Source organism: Notolabrus celidotus, chromosome 8 (assembly GCF_009762535.1).
Source record: "Notolabrus celidotus isolate fNotCel1 chromosome 8, fNotCel1.pri, whole genome shotgun sequence".
Taxonomy (NCBI): domain Eukaryota; kingdom Metazoa; phylum Chordata; class Actinopteri; order Labriformes; family Labridae; genus Notolabrus; species Notolabrus celidotus.
Genome location: NC_048279.1, coordinates 13,137,643 through 13,156,397, shown reverse-complemented (window position 1 = coordinate 13,156,397; position 18,755 = coordinate 13,137,643). Strand labels below are relative to the sequence as shown.

Genomic DNA, 18,755 nt, shown 5'->3' with positions numbered 1-18,755 from the left:
CTGCTTTGGTTGTGGATCAGTCAGTAAGTGCAGCCTCTGCTGGTCTGGCTGAGGGTGGCCACTCTCTGTCTGATGAGCTTGTTCTCCTGCAGCATCTTGGAGATGGTTCTCAGAACTGCAAGCTTGGCCTGTCCAAAACATGAGCGGGAACATATTCAGCACTTAACCAATATGACTTTAATCATTTGATTTTTCAAGTAGGAAAAAAGACAGTAGTTTGTCATAATGCTCTTTTCAAGTGCCTTCATTTTACAATCAGCACCTGTGCTTTTTCTTCGAGACACATTCGATACTGTATATACTTTGCATTGGTCTTACTACAGCCTATGGGTCTTACCTTTCCTTTGTTATTTAGTGGTTTGTTAGTTGGACCTTCAGAAAAATAGAAAACATCTCCACCAGAGCCAGACTGAGTCTCAGCAACTGGGAACAGAAAAACTTTATGTGAAAACCAGACTTCTTCTGACTGCTGTGTCTATGCACAACATAAAGTACTAGTTCATTGTCTGTGTGGTTATTGCCTACCTGTTGAAATAAAGCATGTTCATGTTTGATACTTCAGTGTCTATCTAGCTGCACTATAGCTATTAGATAGCAGTGGTTCAGTCTTTGTAGCGTGTGGGTCTGTACAATGAAGCAACATCTCATCCTTTGGATACACATGTTATGGCGATTGTGTCTACATGAAATACTTGAAATAAAGTGCAATTTTTCTGTCTCACTTTGTTTTGAGAGGGTGACTTTAAGAAATCCACATAGGAAATATATTTAGGTTTCAACTTTGCCAATTTCTAAATTGAGTCTTTGAACATGTTTTCTGGCTTCTAACCCAGAGTTGTACGGTCCCTGTCTTTCTGTCATTTTTCAGTTTTTACATTTTCAAAGTTGCTGTGTTTAATATGTTTAACAGGCATATATGTTTTTTTATATACATATATATATATATATATATATATATATATATATATATATATATATATATATATATATATATATATATATATATATATGGTTTAATACCCCTACCGCTTTTATGTATTGAACTGTTTTTAAATTCACTGTGCAGCAGTTTGGTAAACTTCATTCATTTGAACTGTTATAAAAGTGAAGCGAACAACACAGAGTACTTCTTTTGAAAAGAACTGTGCACACAGATCAAATTCACTTCAAACATAGGTGTTAAAAAAAGGTGACTTGTAACATTCAAAGTTTCAATAAAAGTCCAGACTAGGAACTACTGCTCCTCACTGTATTGTTTTTGTCTTGTTTTGTCACCACATTATAAACTTTAAACTTAGATAAAAAAACTACTGCTCGCCATATAGCTAGCATCACAGCTCACCTAGCTAGCTAACATTTGATCTAGTATGTATAAAATCATTACTCTGTTTTTCTCCTCCTCGGCTCACAGAAGGCTTGGGTATGTTTTCAGTGGGCTCTGATATCCATCTCAGTGTTTTATCCCCCTTCTTTTCCTCTTTCCTGGACAAATTCCGGTTTAGGGGCGTCGCCGGTAATTTGACTTTTAAGAGGAACCGCTTTTTTTCGGTAACTTTACCGTGCTTGTTTCTCCGGCAGAGAGAAGAGGACTCAGCCGGTTCTGTTTGAGGTTTATCTCTTTGACTCAGCTGTGAACCAAACTGAGGAACAAACACAGTCTTCACTGGCGACATCTTCTTTTTGCATAACATATTCAACAACCTGTGACCCCTTTATTGAATCTGCGGTTTATTATGTACTGTATGTTACTCTAAGCTGTGCTTTTGGCTGTCGTCCAGCAGGTGGCACTATTTCCCGGATGTGTGATATGCCAAGTTCCTGGAAATGCAGTTATTAATCACCTGTGCTCATCAAACCAGTAAGAGCTAAAGCCAGTGTTTGGATGAAAACTACAGCAGCTATTCCTGGAGATATTATTAACTAGCTAAATAGTGCGAGGTGCAATGCTCATGGTGGATTAAGGTGGGGAAGACTGAGTCTTACCCTGTCTTAGTGTTGGGTCTCGGTTGATATTTTTATTTTATTTTATTTAACCTTTATTTAACCAAATGAGACCCATTGAGATCAAGGCCTCGTTGACTAGGGCAACCTGGCCAAGAGGTTAGCAGCACACGTCTAAATAAATAGCACAACTCAACACCATATATGGAGCATATATACAGACATTATGTAGAAACAATCAATAATTTAAAAGTGCAACTAATTTGACAGAGTGGTCTAGATCAGGGCTTCCCAAACTTTTCAGCCCGTGACCCCCAAAACATAGGTGCCAAAGACTTGCGACCCCCACTGTCCCTCAAAGTGATTTAATGTGGCTTCATTTAGCTGGTCTGCAGAAAATTAGCCTTCCCTTATGAGCATGATGCTGTGTTTCCTGTGCCTTTATGCATTAATCTACTGCTACTGATGCTTTTGATAATTAACTGTTCACTAACCCTAAACTTAGGAGTCATCTGGCAATAAAAAAGGCAGAAAAGTCATTACTTTTTCTATTTTCAAGGTTTTATTTCAAGTTTTGCTACTATTTTTGTAGATATTTTTTTTTACTATAACGGGTAAAATGTACTATTTTTAGATAACAAAATTTGGGAGCCCCTGGTCTAGACCTGCTGTTTGTAAAAGCGTCTTGACGTAACCTTTGTTGGGATCTGGCGCTATACAAATAAAGATTGATTGATTGATTGATTGATTGATTGATTGCTTGCTTAGTAGAGGAATTATAATCTGAGATTACAAGTGCAACAAATGTTTTGCCATGGGTTAAATTAATATAATTAACAGAATAAAAGAAAAATCATCCTTTTTAATGGCATACCAGTAGATTATTATTCCCTGTGCATTATTGTGCAAATGGAACTTACTCTTACAGCAGGTGGAGCTTTACCTTTAAATACTAGCATGACTTGAATTCGTATTTTTACAATAAATACATTTAGTGGCGAAAAAGACAATATATTTCTGGAAAGAGGTTGACATTGAGGACAAACCTGCTATCTGCTTTTGTATAATAAGCAGTTTAGTACTCCGACAGTAAAATCAGTCATGTTCCAGTGTAATTATGATTACATGCATCAGGGTTCAGAAACTCCTCAATAGCCTCATTCATGATAATTTTTTTCAAATGTGAAAAGCCCTCACTTAGAACAAAATATATGCCTTTATTGGACTAGAAAAGGTTGTGTTGGGACATAAAAGAAGCCGGAGGTTTATGTGAGTTATGTAGCAACACCACGGCCTAAAATAAGCATCCACCTATAAATACCTCTGACCTGATTCAAACTTAACCCACCAGATGTGCCAAAAGGATGCTATTACACAACAATGCTATCAACTGGGAGACTCCTTTTTACTAGATCAACTTCAGGGGTCGTATCCATAGAACAAAAATAAATGAAAATAAGGCACATAAGTCGTACAATTCTGCCTCACAGCTGTTTTATTCGTTCAACATCTCACATTACAAATACTTCAAATGTATGCATACAGTTACAAACAGTTGGCAGCAAATGAATATATGACATTAGATCTTTGTTTTACTTCAATACTACAAACCAACTATAAAAAACTGACTTCAGTATTGTAGCGTAAATTAATCAGGAAGAAAATATAAAAATTGGAACATACGTATAAATGTGAAATGACTTAATAAAAATCAAAATGATATCAGGTAAAAAAAAAAAAAGTTAATAAATATAACCTTCCCAGCATACAATTAAAAACTATTGAAACTTTGCAATCAAGTAATACTAACAGACATAATCAATATTCTTTTCATCTGAAAATGTGGAGCACAATACAGCAATTAGAAAAAACTAGACACATCAACGAGTTTAACACATCACCCCAAAAATATAACAAAATCTGATCAAATGATAGTTATACATTTCAGTTGAAAATATAGCAAATGCTAAATACATTATCGACCTAGTATTTACAATGTTTTCAATCACAGTAGCATGGTAGTAGCAAAATAAGTAAATAAGCACAAAACTAATGTTTAAAAATAAATTCAGGTATAAATTAGTTTTTTTTTTCTTGCAGACATCAGCATGAACAATAGGAAACAAATAGAGTGTAACTGACTGCATGGTTTATATGGGTTAAATGACTTACACTGCAGAGACTTGCTTCTGGAAAGAATAAGTATTGCACATAATGGCTCAAAGTTAACTTGCAACATTAAATCACATTCAGGTTATGTCCCAAAGCATGCCACATCACAAAGGGGGTCAAGTGATCAAGTCTCCTCACCTATGTCCTACTGAGTGTCCTCTACATTACAAAAAACGCATCCAAAGTGTTGTCACTGTGTAGATTGCATAAACATCATGTCTGTGTAAAGAAGGCAGACTCCATCATGTAAAGAGAGGCTACAAGAGAGGTGATCTCAAAGAGTTAAGGAAAAGAAAGTTAGAAAGGAAAAAGGAGATCTAGTGCATTACATTAGGTCCTGCATTAACACTAGCCATGTTATTTTTGTATTATATTATGCATGCCAAGAATAAGTAGAACTTACAGGCAGTCCCAGAAAGAGGATCTAAATATTCAAACAGCTGATATTCACTCCGGTGATAGAAGGGAACATTTCACATTGACCAAAGCCAAAACATTTACCCTACTGATAATCTTATTGACTACACCTAGGAGAGAAATGTCAGAATATATTTTCAAGACTATCAAAATCAGTTTAGAAAGGTCTTGTCATGCCTTAGGATCCTGTAAGTATGTTTATTAGGACAGAGGAGAATCCATATATGACTGGCTAATGAAAGCCTTAATTTTTTTTTTATCTACAGAATCACACCAATGCACCAGACGATTTTCAGATTTACCAGCACTTAAATATATAAAAGCTAATTGAAAATTATATTAATATCATTCATTTTCTTTTTTTAAATTAAGTTTACCATAAATGCAGATCTCTTAGTAACAAAGGTACAAAATTATTTTTCACCAAGTGAAAAAAATGAGGTATTGCAAAAGGAGTTCTCCCATCTGTGAAAAATGTGCCTAAAATGACTATTGAAAAAAATATTTAGAAAAGTAGTGCATAATAAATGTATATATGTTCATGACAAAATAATCAGCTATAAAACACTGTACAAAAATCAGCAGGCCATGTATAAAATAATATCTTTATCTCTGTGACAGCAAATTCTAGCTACTACCATATCCAACCACAACACTTGTGATAGAAGCTCCAGTCATGGTAGAGCGTGCAGTGGTACACCATGAGGACAGCTCAGGGAGACTGGACTGTGCATTCCCATTAGTTTGTACTACATTAGCATGTTAGCTTCCAGTGCTAATATCCCTGACAATATAAAGTGAGCAAATACTACTGTCAATACCTGAGCCCTGAGGGCTGTGTCTTTATTAGCCGACACCCACAAACTGAAACTCCAGACAACTCCTGCTTTTCCCCCTGCCGTGCGACAAGAGGACACAACATTATCCTGAAAACCCTCAGATCAACATCTGCTTTTAATGATGCATTATAGGCCAATCTTTGGTTTGCCCTTCGGGTTACAAAGTGTCGACTTTTAAACCAAGACCTAAAAACTCATGCCAGCAATATAAATATGCGTGCCAGACTGAGGGGAGATTTTGTTTTGTGACGTGGCCAGATGCTATACTCTGAGCTTCTAGAAAAAAACTCAATCGTCTGACCATCTGAAACTCCTCTGTTAATCTCAACCATTTGCACTCAACCTTTGGTAAATGGTACAGTTGTTTCTCTAATCCTGCAAGCATAAAATAAGAAAATGCACCCTTCTTTAACTCAACATCCATAGTTAGTATACTGGTTTAGGTATGATGAACCTCACTTAAATTTTATGTTATTCTTGACAACAAATGTAAGCAGCTTTGCCAGCTAACACGAAAAGAAAGTACAGTCAAGTCAGAAAACATCTAAATCCAAATCTAATGCATCCATATGCTCATGCACACTTAAAGTCAAAACATAAATGGGATTTCACTCTCTTCTTCTTAACTTCTTTTAGAAGGCCGAATTAAAAAAATAAAAAATAAATTAAGTAATTTTTTAACTTAAAAGAAAAGTGCATTTATTTTTCATATCGTAGCCCGTACCCCGTCCCTAACTACCCCTTTCACTCAATCCCTCCCCAATCCTGCGTCGTCTACCTCCCTCACCCTCTCGCCTCAGTTCCAGCGAAAGGAAATGTGTCGTGGTCGGTCCCCTCCCTCCTTCACCAGCGGCTTGTGAAACTCACGCCCGGCCCGGGAGTGGATGGCTGCCCAGCAGTACTCACAGTAGTACTGCAGACAGGTCACATTAGCGCAGAAGAAAGGAGCAAACTTCCCTCCACAGCGGGTGCCCTGGCACTCGTCACACAGCTGGTCGTCCAGTACATATGGCTTCACTTCCACCTGAAATGGATGACAGGAGGTAAAATGGAGGCAGAGGTAAATGTGAATGCATGCACGGATCAACATCCTCTCTTCATTTTCAAGACCTAAAAAAGGAAGCTGCCGACATCAGACACACTCACCCGTTTATCAATCTCCCCATGCTGCAGTTGAACAAATCGGGCACTGATGGCTGCAATGTAACTTTGCTGATTGGAGAAGGCTACCCGCCCTGCACCTTTCGGGTACTTGAGTTCAGGGTCTGTGTCAATCCCAGCATAACACACTCCCCCATACAGACGATCCATGATCATGGCCAGCTCCACTGTAATACACAATGCAAGGTAACATGATCAAAACGTATTCAGTCTCCAGAATGCAAAACAGTTTCATGTCTCACACACACTTACCTGCACGTAGGGGTCGAGGGACACCTCCTACAAAGATAGTTTTTCTCGGATCCAATGGCTGAGAGCCATCCATCACAAAGTCACTGTCATTTAGGTTCCAGGGCCGGATCTGAACCTAAATACGCCAAGATAGAAAAAGAACATTCGTTTTTTCTCGGTCATGCTCTCCTTCTTTGTGAACAAGAACCACTTTGGTTTGTTAAAACGAAAGCCGCTTGCTGCTTATGTAATATGGATTAGCAAACATCAGTGGTTTAATTTGACTGCAGCATGTTGACGGTGGCTAGGCCTTTTGACAAGAAGGACCCCTGAACTGTGATAAAGTACTGAAGATTCACCGACCGGCTGAGTCAGTTTTTCTAAAACCTTTTTAATCTTGTGTGCTGTGGGACACAATACCGCAGTATCTGCGGGTTAAGACTACATGAAAAATAACCAAACACAGAGACATCACTGTTGAATTTGGTGATTGATTGCTCATGAATGCTAGTACTTGAAATGAGCAGTGTACACAACCAAACAGCTGATGGATTATCACTGGATAGCACTCAAGCTGTTGAACAAAACAAACAAGGCTATATGACACTTCAGTTTTTAAAGACACAATGACTGACAGAATATTAACAAAACGTGTATCTATGGTTTTAACATTTAGGACAGACAAACTTACAGGCTTGTCTTTGATGGTGGGACTGGAGACACACAGATACAGCTTGCCATCTTCCTGAATACATGCATCAATCAGGGCCTGAACAGAACTCTCATCTTGAAACAGCAGGAATGCATATCCTGGAAAGGTTGGACACAGAACAATGAGCTCACATTATAAGCAAATACTCATCACAGTACTGCAGTGTAATGGTGGAAGAAATATAATTTTCAACTGGTTTGACTCACCTTTTGGTGGAAAGTAGGACTTGCTCTCAGCCTTGTGAGGCCAGTCAACAAACAAGTGACCAAATCGGCGGAAACTGGCAGTGATTTCATCTAAAAAGGGAACTCAGTTAGTAAATCAATCAGTAATCATAATTTGGGGATTTTGCCTTCAAAACCAAATGATAGGTTACCATTCGTGTACAGCACAGCTGGAGGCATTAGTTTTAAACATTATATGTGCTGTCCCAGTATTTGCTTAATTTTTCTTTAGGTATGTTTTAGTTTTTAATGGACAGGGAAATCAGAAAGACTACGGTCAAAGGTGTCCTCTGCAGCCGCCTCATGTCTTTACCTTCATCTATGTCTGGGGGCAGCCCACCAACAAACACTTTGCGAGAGTATCGCTCCACACGTTCACCGTTGAGGTGGGGGAAACAGTGGGCTGAGCCAAGGCCAGCGAGCCCCTGGTCACCAGACTCGTCTTCCCCAAATGAGCGCTCATCCTCCATGGGGAACAGAGACGAATGGCCTAGTGGAGAGACAGCAATTCACATTACATACATTTGTTCTCCACCAACCCCTTTTGTCACCACTTTGAAATTTTTCAGTATCACATTGAGCAGTGAATTTTGATTAGATGCAAATTAAATTATACCACGAAAAACACACAAAAGCAGCCATGATTGCTTATTTGTATGACAATATTAAAAGCACAAGTAAAATCACAAGAAGATTTTGGCAGGCAACCTCAGAAGGATTTTTCTGCCGACAGAAAAAAGGAGATTAATCCCTAAAAAACAGTCAAGGCGGAATAATCAGTGACACTGAACAGCCAAGCAGACAGACACAGAGGCAAAACCACAAAGTCATCATGTCAGGGAGTGTAACAGCTTTCTAAATCACAGAAGGTAGGATCACAAACACATTCACAAGCTTTACCTCGTCTTCTGCCATAACTTCTTGCTGCATGTAAAACAACAACAAAACACCCTTAAAATTGCTCTTCATAAAAAGGCACACAAAGAAACCAACAAGTACAATGATGCCTGGGCTTAGAATTTGTGTTAAATAAGGCTTTATTTTGACCTAAAAGACACTTGAGAATTAAAAAAATGTTCATTGTTCCACAGAGAAATACAATAGATCAATAATCACTTAGGTATTTAAAAATGAAAACGGAACCAGCAATTTACCAGAGATAACTTTATATGTCTAAAACTTGTTGTTTGACTTGATAAAAATAAAAATAATCTTAATGAATGCAAAATTTGATGACTTGATTTTGCAATTTTGCTACTTATATCAATACTATTTGAAAATACTGGACTACTTCTTTTCTGACCCAGTGATAATGTTTCTGCTTTGTGTAGGTCAGCTTACCAAATCTATTTTTATGGCAACCCAGTATTCATATTGTGCTTTGAATTAGTGTGAATCTTTTAATCGACATTTGGCAGACAATCACTCCAAGGCCTTTCTTCTGAAACAGCACTGCATATTTGTATTCATGTCTTCAACATACCATTCATAGGTAGAGGCCCGTCTCCACCCTGATGAGAGAAGGTGTAGCGTCCTACATTTAAAAGAAAACACAAAACAAAAACAGGTCAGGCCTCTGAAAGACAAGTCATGCAGTGATTCCCAACTGGAGTAATAAATAAGACCCTCTCTTCAAAATCCTTTGAAGTTGTGTGTTAATGAGATAATTAATTCTGTTTTGTGACTATAGAAAGAGGAACGTGTTTGCATACATTTGAGAAGGGTTTGAAAGAAATGCCTTTAATGTAGTTGGATTTAAGAGCAAGTATTTATATTTCATATGCTAAAAGAAAAATGCAATAAATCCAATTATTTGTGTTGGACCCTATTCTAATGCAAATTGTTTGAATTATTTAATATTCAGACAACTGGCTTGTAAATAACATGTTATAAAACCCTCACAACAAATGGTAGTGAAAGTTAAAAAATTAAATTAAAAAAAAGGTACACATATGAGCCAGCTCAGATAAGCTTCAGTAGAGCTAGATGTGATTGAAAATGAGTTCAGTGAGACTGACTCAAAGCATGTTGAGATGCTGCAGGTGAATGTCTTAACAAGTTATGGAGAATATGACAGAAATGTGCTGTAAAGCAGGAGAGACACCAGTTAGAATGGTCACAATGTGTTCAGAGACATACATGTGAGGGTTTTAAAACACACAAAATATCAATCCTATTGGTGCTTGTTATGTGCCTCTTTTTCACCAAAGCCCCTTTTCATGAGAGCAAAAGAAATCATGGCTCTGTGACCTGAATCCCAAAGCTGCATTCAAAGCCCAAATTTGCTGATGGATCATTTGGTCAAAAAAAGACATGCTAACTTGCAGTGCAAGCGTTTTTAACTTTCTGAATCTCACTGCTTAGATCAGTGCTAGAGTGATTCAAGTTTAATGTCCATCACTAGGATCACATTTAATTGTATAAAGAGGTGGAAATTGGAAGATATATTACTGCTATCCAACTTTTCACATTATAGCTAATGGCTAACAAGTTGTGTTTAGAAAATATTGATATTGATGTTAAAATGTTCTCAGTGACATCCCCACTACTTATAATCGCAGAAAATGTTAACTTGGATGAAGCTTAATCATGTTTTTTTTTTTAATAAGAGACAATTGTATTTTAGTGTTATTTATTAGGAAACAACTCAAAGTGTAGAAGTGTAATCACAAGTAAATACTCTCTAAAAGACAATAGTGTCTTGGTTTAATAATTTTGAAAAACCATGGCTTTCGGAATTGCCATTCAACTGATTAAGCATCCTAAAAGTCTTGATTTATGCTACAACTATGAGCATCAGCAAACTGGTGCATCATTTCAATTTTTGGACCCAATCAGCTGTTTTAATGTCAACACAAACAGTTGTCAGCGATGTGAAATGACAACAAGTTTCTATTTAGCTGTCAAATACATGCAACAAACGGCTGTATTTGTCCACAGCCAGTGGTGAGGAAAACTATCCCTTCCTCAGCATTGTTAGTGTGGGAACCAACCTTTCAAGGAATCCTGCTCAGCCCTCATAATGTCAATCAGAGAGTTCTCCAGAGAGTGCATACTGAAGCCATCAAAGGACCGTGTTCTCTCCTGCTGAAAGAGAGGAAGACAACAATTAGCGTCCTCGCTCCCTACATCACCATCTAAAGCTGCAAAAGCCCTGACATGGTTCGCTATGATGCTAATAGCTAATAAAAGACTGCAGAGTATATCCCCGTGGAGACCCTTTGCGGAAAAAACTACAAACGGAAAATGGAGCTCACAGTGTGTACGAAATCACCTGCATTTCTTCGCGATCAAAACACATGTTTCCACTGAGTCTCGCAGAATCAAAAAGATATGCTACATGTGGAGAAAAATATGCATACTAAGGCCTTCACTAAAAAAATAAAAAGGATACATTTGCATTTGAAAGCTGTGATGAGTAATACAAACGAGTCAGGGCTCTTCAGTACGTTTCCAAATGGGCTGTGTGCATGCAAAGCTGCAGCAGAGCACAAGACTTCTCAAATCAGGACAGGGGGAAGGCCATGTGATCAGAGCAGATGATAAGACTGCTCTCCTTCAATGAGAACGATCTAGATAAGGCCTCCGACACAAACACACACAATTACTTTCAATTCATCCGTTTGGTTGACTTAAGCGTCATGTATCCTGTTTTGCTCAATAGTTTGTTTGTTGCATTTGATACAGATGGGTGCATTTAATACGATTAACATCATTTGCCCCTGGATGACACAATAGACATATTAACAGATTTGCAGTTGTATAGAACCACAGCCTGAGTTTTTAGCTGCATTTAAGGGAATATTAACTAAGATGAACTTTTTGCTTTTAGTCATCCTGCTCTGGAACACCAGCCCAAGTATTACCTTGAATATTCTCACCTGGAAAGGGTAGACACTGTCACTGCGGCTCATGCTGTCCTCCACCCAGCCTTTGTGATTGAAACCAGAGCTGTTTCTTGGGAACTTCTGTGATGGAACCTGTAAGTCAGTCAGGTGACATTAATGAAAGTCTAAAGATGTCATTGGATATCATGCCAAATACTGCAAAGATCTGTGGACATTTATTGACAATAGACACAAGTCATGAAACTCTCCTCACCTGGTTGTTAGGGAAGGATTTCTTTAGAGGGGAGATCGAGTTCAGACCTGTCATCCCTCCACCTACCCCCCGCCGGTACTCTCGAACCCCCTGCGTGCCTCCCCAGCCACCATACCCCCCAGGGCTCCAGGAGGTGGATGTGGGAGTGGAGGGGCTCTGGTAGCTTCCCCAGGGTGAGGGGGGTTTGCTCTGGGTAGGAGCGAGGTGGGGCAGCTGGGTGAATGGTCCAGTGCGGTGTGGATGTGGAGGGAAGGAGGGCTGGGGTTGATGAGGACTAGCTGGGGAGCGACGATGCTGCTGCGGGACCCCCTGACCATGTGGGTGGTAGTGCTGGGGATGAGGTGTGGGAGGGTGGTGCTGGGAGACTGGTCCAATCTGTGGGGAGAAACTCCCTCCCGCTCCAAAGCCAGGCCCGGCATGGTGGGAAAAGTTTTGGAACAGCAGGGGGGGTCCGTTGGCATTGGAGCCAGTTGGACCAAAGAACCCTCCAACATCTTCCCCTACCACTGGAGACTGGGTAGATGGAACGGCAGGGGACCAGTTGTTAAAACTGGTCAGTGAGGATGAGGAGGAGGTGGACTGTGCACAGCTTGTACCCATTCCCAGGCTGTCCTGGTAGTCAAATCCACTTAGCACTGGGGACTCCATCCTCAACTTCTCCTTCCCACCACTGCTCTCTAGAGAACCCTTCTCCAATGCGCCATCTTCAGGAAGAGCACCCTGGAGCTCTCCTAGGCCGACTCCAGTCTCCTGCTGGCCTGGGGACAGGGTCTGAGGCTGGGCCTGGACCTGAGACTTCTCTTGCATGTCCTGGAGGTCCAAGGTCTTGGACTTGTCTGACTCCAGAATCTCATCTTGCATGTTACTGTGTTGGGCTACAGCGGGGAACAGCCAAGCACTGCCCCCATTGGTGGAGCAGGTGTTGTTTACGAAGGAAGGGGGGCTGGGGGGGTTGGAGGGGTGGTGTGGGTTCTGAGGTTGGAGGTGAGGAGGGATCCTTACAGGGAAAGCAGATTTGTTACCGCTGCTGTTCTTCACCAGAACTCCAAACCCGTAGTCCCCCATTTAGGACACCCAGTAAATCTTCAGTTCACGTTTGGCTTTCACCTTCTTCTTTATCCTAAAATGTAGGTGAGACAGAAAGAGGGAAGGAATAGGTGACAAAAAGCAAAAGGCTGGTACATCTCAACTTGATCTGGCCTTTAGGGGAAAGAAAAAAATCAGCCCTGCCAACCCCAGTGAATGTGCTTGGGCTGCACCCAGTCTGGTCTTGTGATGCAATCAATGTGATTAAATCATTGACTCGCTTGGCCATGGGAGGCCTGGATGAAATATAACACTCGAATAGCAGGCAACGCAAACCACGGAAAACACCCAACCACAGCAGCGTAGGCAGCGAACAGCTTGTGCTGGAGAAGCTGACGTCTCCAAAGGTCGTTACGCAGCTAGCAGCAAGCTAACAGCTGCTCCGCCACCTTCCATGTGCCCTATTAATCATGCAGATCCCAGCAGAACATTTTAAAGTACGATTGTGCCTTACACTGCGTCTGTGTGCGCTCGAACGATGAGGTGGCTTTCAGCATGGACACCTACCGTATAATCGTCCCTTTTCAGCAATGACCTCCTCATACGCAACCATTTAAATACAGGAAAATGTTGATGACGTCTCCTGTCTGTTCTGGATCTGGGGTAGTTCCCTTCACAGAGCCGCTAGGCTAGGAGAATAGCTGATACCGCAGAGACGGTGGAGCATATTTGCAATCCAGCTGGGGGGAGCAATACACGAATCCTACGGCTTCGATGTATCTCGAATTTATGGCAACGTTGACGACAGTGTTATCAACAACAGGGTGGAGGAATATTACACGACATTACTAGCTTGAAATAGTGAACAGCTCTTTACACGACCTCGTCTGTTTCGTGTCCTGTATGCTCAATGTCACACAGCCTACCAATCCTTGTCATCATATTTACATCTCCAAATAGCGTAACGCAACCTCGACTGCAATTGTAATGTATCAAAAAACATGTGAATTTGATGATGTGTCGGGCATAGCTACCTTCAATTCGGCGTCATGACCTTATCGTTTTGATGTTGCCATATTTTAGCGTTTTCCCTTTTTCTGCATTTCCTAGGCAGCCGGTGTAAATGGTCTCTTCTCTGTTCTAGATGACAGCTGGACCAGTCGGGAGACACTTCCGTCTACAAGCCCCGCCCTCACCATCAGCAACCAGCCAATGACTGTCAGGATTTCCTCTATCCGCCCCGCCCTCGTCCAATGAAATCTAATATCTGATTGGCATGAGACTGTGATGCCACGCCCACATATCTCCTTTTCAATGAATGGCACATGCATTTAAGACGTTCTCCTCCCAAATAAGGAGTCCTCCAAATCAATGGGAGGAGTTCTGATAACCCTCCTATTATGTTCCTTTCTCTGGAACAGCAATAATTTTCCTGGATCAATTTGACCTGGGGCATTTTCAATTATCCAAAAGTGTCAGAACCTCAAAAAATCCCAATACACCGTTTTTTAATCTAATTTTTAACTCCATTACTAACCATTTAAATCAATATTTGGTCCAACGGTGTTCTTTAATTCTCACAGATCATGGTTCAATGAAGATAACTCACTCGTGTTTCATTAAAATTCATGTTATAACTTGTTTTATTATACATTGGACAGACCTAAATGTAAATACAACAGCTTTACATGACATATATATATATATATATATATATATATTTTTTTTTATTTTACATTTTTTATTTTTTATTTTTTTATTTTTTATGAAGTGATGTTCAGAATGAACACGACACCTCTTCTGTCACATGCTGCCAAGATTTTTATGCTGCATTTAGCTGGTTTGGAAGGCATATATTACCTAAAATAGACTTTAAAAAGGGTCAGTTTGATCCGCAACATAACAAGATAGATAGATAGATAGATAGATAGATAGATAGATAGATAGATAGATAGATAGATAGATAGATAGATAGATAGATAGATAGATAGATAGATAGATAGATAGATAGATAGATAGATAGATAGTAAAAATTTAACTTTGTCAGCCACTGTTGCACTGCTCCAGCACAAATTGCCACCACATACATTTGTGATGGGTTATGAAAGTCCAATTGTATTTGTTCTTTTACCTCTTTTTTGGTCTCCACCTCCTCAGAATATCAATATCTGTCCCTAAATTTGCTTGGTAACTGTTTTTGACAACACAGCAGATTACAGTAAAACTGCCTTGTGGGAGTAGAGGTCCTGAAAAGGGTGTCAAACATGTGGCCCGCCATAGCTTCCAATCTGGCCAACAGAACTACTTTGCTGTTTGCATAATCCGGTTGAGATTCATAAGACTTTTTAGAGCACTATAAGATGACCCACTAACTACTAACACTAGCCCTACACCCCTGCATACAACACTGTCAAGCAAGCACACTGTTCATGCTGGAGCAGGGGGGTCCAAAATAGTCAACTTTACCTTCTTCATTATTCTAATCTATCTGTTCTTTTGCTGTAAACATTACACTGTGTCAGGTGACTGTGAAACCTGTGTGTTTGGTGTTTTCGCAGCAGGTTTCAGGGCTTAAAGAGTAAAATATTCCGCCCACTATGAGACTTATCATGGCCAAATAATACAAAAGCTGTTTTTGTAGAAAGATAGTTCATTAAATGTGAACATTTTCAGAATGTTCTTGTACATTTTTGCACTAAAACAAAGGGAAAAAAATAGAGTTTTTGTAATTTACAGATTGTCATGTTATGATTTTACTGGTCAGGCCCACTTCAGATCAACTTGGGCTGTATGTGGCCCCTGAACTGAAATGAGTTTGACGCCCCTGATTTAAACAGGAAGGATCAATCACTAACCAAGGACAGAGTATGCTTTTCAATAGAAGTACTCCTGCTACAGCTGAGGAATACAATAAACAACTTGGTGTAAAGTTACTTTATAGGTCATGACAGCATAGACGCTCTTTTCAGAGACTCTTCTTTTGTAAATACTAGAAAATCTAAGACAGATAATTATGGTGAAGATAAAGGGGTATATGTGTGGCCTGGGGTACTGAAACAAAGTTATTTGCTTTTAAGTTATGCAGTGTTTGTACAACTTGTCAAAAAAAAACAAATACCAAAAGGAGCAGATTTTCAGTTACTTTCACTCCTGTATGCAGAGTATGAACTTCTTACTTGTTGAATTAGTTTGGTTAACAATCTGTTTCAGTCCCCCAAGGCAGACCCACCCTTTATTTGTATCCTGTAGTGGCAGCACACAATCACCCCGCCCCGCTAACATGCGCTGCAGGGCCTGTTAGGGTGGTTTAACAACACAACAGTGTGTCCTGATCTTCTGGTTCCTTCATGAAAATAATACACTGCTGGTCCAGGTGTTACTGGTTTAAAAGTCTTGGGCCAGTATCTACTCCCTGTCTGAGTGAGCTAATGGTGGCTTGTGTTTGAATGAGTGTTGTGATCCACCATCTTATGCATGCTGCTGTCTGCTATAGGGCTTTTGAGGCTGGCAGTAACTCGAGCACTGTGAGTGGTGTCAGCGTTTTCTTCCCTGAGAGCAACACACTCTTTGCTCCCCAGTGAAACTGAGGGTAGCTGTTCAGGTTCCACTCATTTTATGCAGCTGATCAAGTAAAACAAATTTCAATGCACATTTATTCATGTCGTTTTTGTTCCTATTTTATATGCGCAGAAGACATATATCTTTCTTGGGCCTACAAGCAGACAAAGGTGGGCTGAACTAACTCACCTTGCACGGTTCATAAATGATTCATCTGTGGAACTTAGGCAGCCGGTCATTAATTCATTAGTCCTCACTGAAGCACAGGATACATGTTCACAAAGCACCGGAGGCCGACTATCTCAGGTTTCTCTACTCACAGTTGCAGTCTCCCTCCACTGCGCTGCCTCCTCTCAGACGAGATCTCTGCTGCCTCCATATTGATAGAGCTCAGTCGCTATAGCAACTATGAAAGCTATGAGTTTTCATTGTTTTGCAGGGAGGTCATCTATCTGAGACTTGTGTATTAGTGCAGCAAAGCGAGTGTGACACAGCATCATTTTTTCCCACACAGTGAAGTTCGAGTGAATATATCACACTGCACTCTGTGGCCTCTCTTATCAGATCCACAACGTCACAGCAGCAGTGAGTCCAAGCGAACATGTCAGCGTGATGTTTGCTGATGGCTGCAGCTCACACTGCACTTTTTATCCAAAGAAGGGGGATGAGTACAGATACATTTTTATTTATTCAGTTGAGGCTGATTCACTGCAGTGTATGGCTTGTCAAAGTGAGGTCAGCATATTCAGAAATCGGTTTTGAATGTTAAAATATGCAAATAAAAAACAATGTAATCATTAGAGCATTGTTCTCTCTGCCTGCACAAGTAAAGCTTTTGTTTGAGACTATAAATAAAGCGACTTAAGGTTTTTCAAAGAGAGGGTTCGAACCATTTCAAAGTGTGACATTTTGAGTCCAAACACTCTTATAGACACACAGCTTTCTACCTGTTTGTCTTGATATACAACTGTAAACTGAGGATTGATTGTCAAATTTCTTTCTTTGATTATTATTATTAAGCATTTGGGACTTTCATTGTCCCTTAAACTTGAATTCATAGATCGATTTATTGTGGATTACTTCTTGCAGTGAAGCTTCTTCAGCAGGAAGCTGAAGTTTGTTATTTTATATTCCATTTATTTGTTTATTGACTTACACCTGATAAGATGACGTGGATTAATTGCAGGCTGGCAGCCAGTCTTTTTACGACATCCTGTCCTTTCTAAGAAACTGCTTGCCTGATAAAGGTCGAAGAACAACATGCTGCTAATCAATCGACATTTTGGGGACATTTGCAAGTTAAATATCTTGAATTCCTAACCTTTATTGGAAACAGCAATATTTCCTCTAATCCAACTTGATGGTGTTCTTCTCATTCCTCCTCTTGAATCCCTTTGTCTTTGACACTCCAAACTTCCTGTTTGTAACACTGTTTCTGCTCTGAAGTCCAAACTGATAACTGAGATGACATCATCAGTGTAACTGCTGTCAACTTTGGAAAGATAAACCAGTGCAACCTAAAACATTTTCAGTTCAAGTTATCAGCAAAGTCTTCTTTTAATGTCAGTTACTGGAAATGTATTAATAGTTTAGAGAGGCGTTGTTCTAATGTCTTTCCTTTTATCCCAGACATACAAAGAAAACAGGACGTTTAGATTCAAATCAAAATCTGAGAATTGTTTTTCATCTGTCCTTCAAAGGCATTTGTTACTGCAATCAAGAAACACAACTCCCCTCATTAAAATTCAAATACTTGCACCTGCTCTTGCCACATGCCTTTTTCAATAAGAAGAGAGATGTCACCACCCAGTGGTCATTTAGCATGAGTACAAGCTCAGAGGGGACTAGTTAAAAGCTGCGGTAGCAGTAAAGGCAGATTCACTGTGAACTGAAGAAGTGCTGGCTTTAAACAAGCTGTATGACAAGTAAGGACAGAACATGTGCTGTCCTTCACTGTTACACTGGAGACAAACGAGAAAAAACACAACAGGGATGGTTTTGTGAGTCTTGTTGCCATGTAAGGCCAAAGACAATGTCCCACACTAAAACTTTAACATTACTCCAGAATGACTTAAAGCTCCAACACAGCCGCTGAAAGTCAACCTTTCAAATCAAAGCACTGTCTAAATGTTTAGTGAGGCAACATACACTGTTCGAACAACTCGTAAAAACTGACACCTTGAACGCACCCCGAGCATTGCATACAATCCAGAGCCACTGACGTAAATGTTTAGGTCTCTCAATAGGGAGGATATTTCCAGTCCTTGAAACTTTAAACACAGCCTGTATATTATTGTCAGAGAGGAGGCGGCGAGTCAAACGAGAATGGGGTGTCTTTTAACTTGTGTGTATACCTGAGACGACAAAGCCTTC

At 39.9% G+C, this 18,755-nt stretch overlaps 1 protein-coding gene across 7 annotated transcripts; it reads right to left on the bottom strand.

The window, feature by feature from the left end:
- Positions 1-3,413: 3,413 nt before the first annotated feature.
- LOC117817317 (cytoplasmic polyadenylation element-binding protein 4-like) lies at positions 3,414-17,902 on the bottom strand. Of its 7 annotated transcripts, none has more exons than XM_034689955.1 (12): positions 17,704-17,902; positions 11,799-12,918; positions 11,579-11,677; positions 10,691-10,784; positions 9,181-9,231; positions 8,598-8,621; positions 8,011-8,187; positions 7,680-7,769; positions 7,453-7,571; positions 6,783-6,897; positions 6,516-6,697; positions 3,414-6,393 (listed from the first exon to the last, which is right to left on the bottom strand). In XM_034689955.1, the coding sequence occupies exons 2-12, from the start codon at positions 12,861-12,863 to the stop codon at positions 6,166-6,168; spliced, it is 2,244 nt and encodes a 747-aa protein (XP_034545846.1). In that variant the 5' UTR covers positions 12,864-12,918; positions 17,704-17,902; the 3' UTR covers positions 3,414-6,165. The 7 variants fall into 7 exon arrangements, with proteins under 7 accessions (XP_034545846.1, XP_034545843.1, XP_034545847.1 ...); XM_034689952.1 differs by lacking the exon at positions 17,704-17,902 and adding an exon at positions 13,859-13,996; XM_034689956.1 differs by lacking the exon at positions 17,704-17,902 and adding an exon at positions 13,859-13,987 and having other exon boundaries at positions 10,691-10,781.
- Positions 17,903-18,755: the final 853 nt, after the last annotated feature.

Bases quoted from the DNA above. Each gene is read 5' to 3' on its own strand.
- LOC117817317 (XM_034689955.1), bottom strand. From the start codon at position 12,863: ATGGGGGACTACGGGTTTGGAGTTCTGGTGAAGAACAGCAGCGGTAAC. The intron at 9,232-10,690 runs GTTGGTTCCCAC...TTTTAAATGTAG, and splicing joins TGAGCAGGATTCCTTGAAAG to GACGCTACACCTTCTCTCAT. The intron at 6,698-6,782 runs GTAAGTGTGTGT...TGTGTATTACAG, and splicing joins CCCTCGACCCCTACGTGCAG to TGGAGCTGGCCATGATCATG.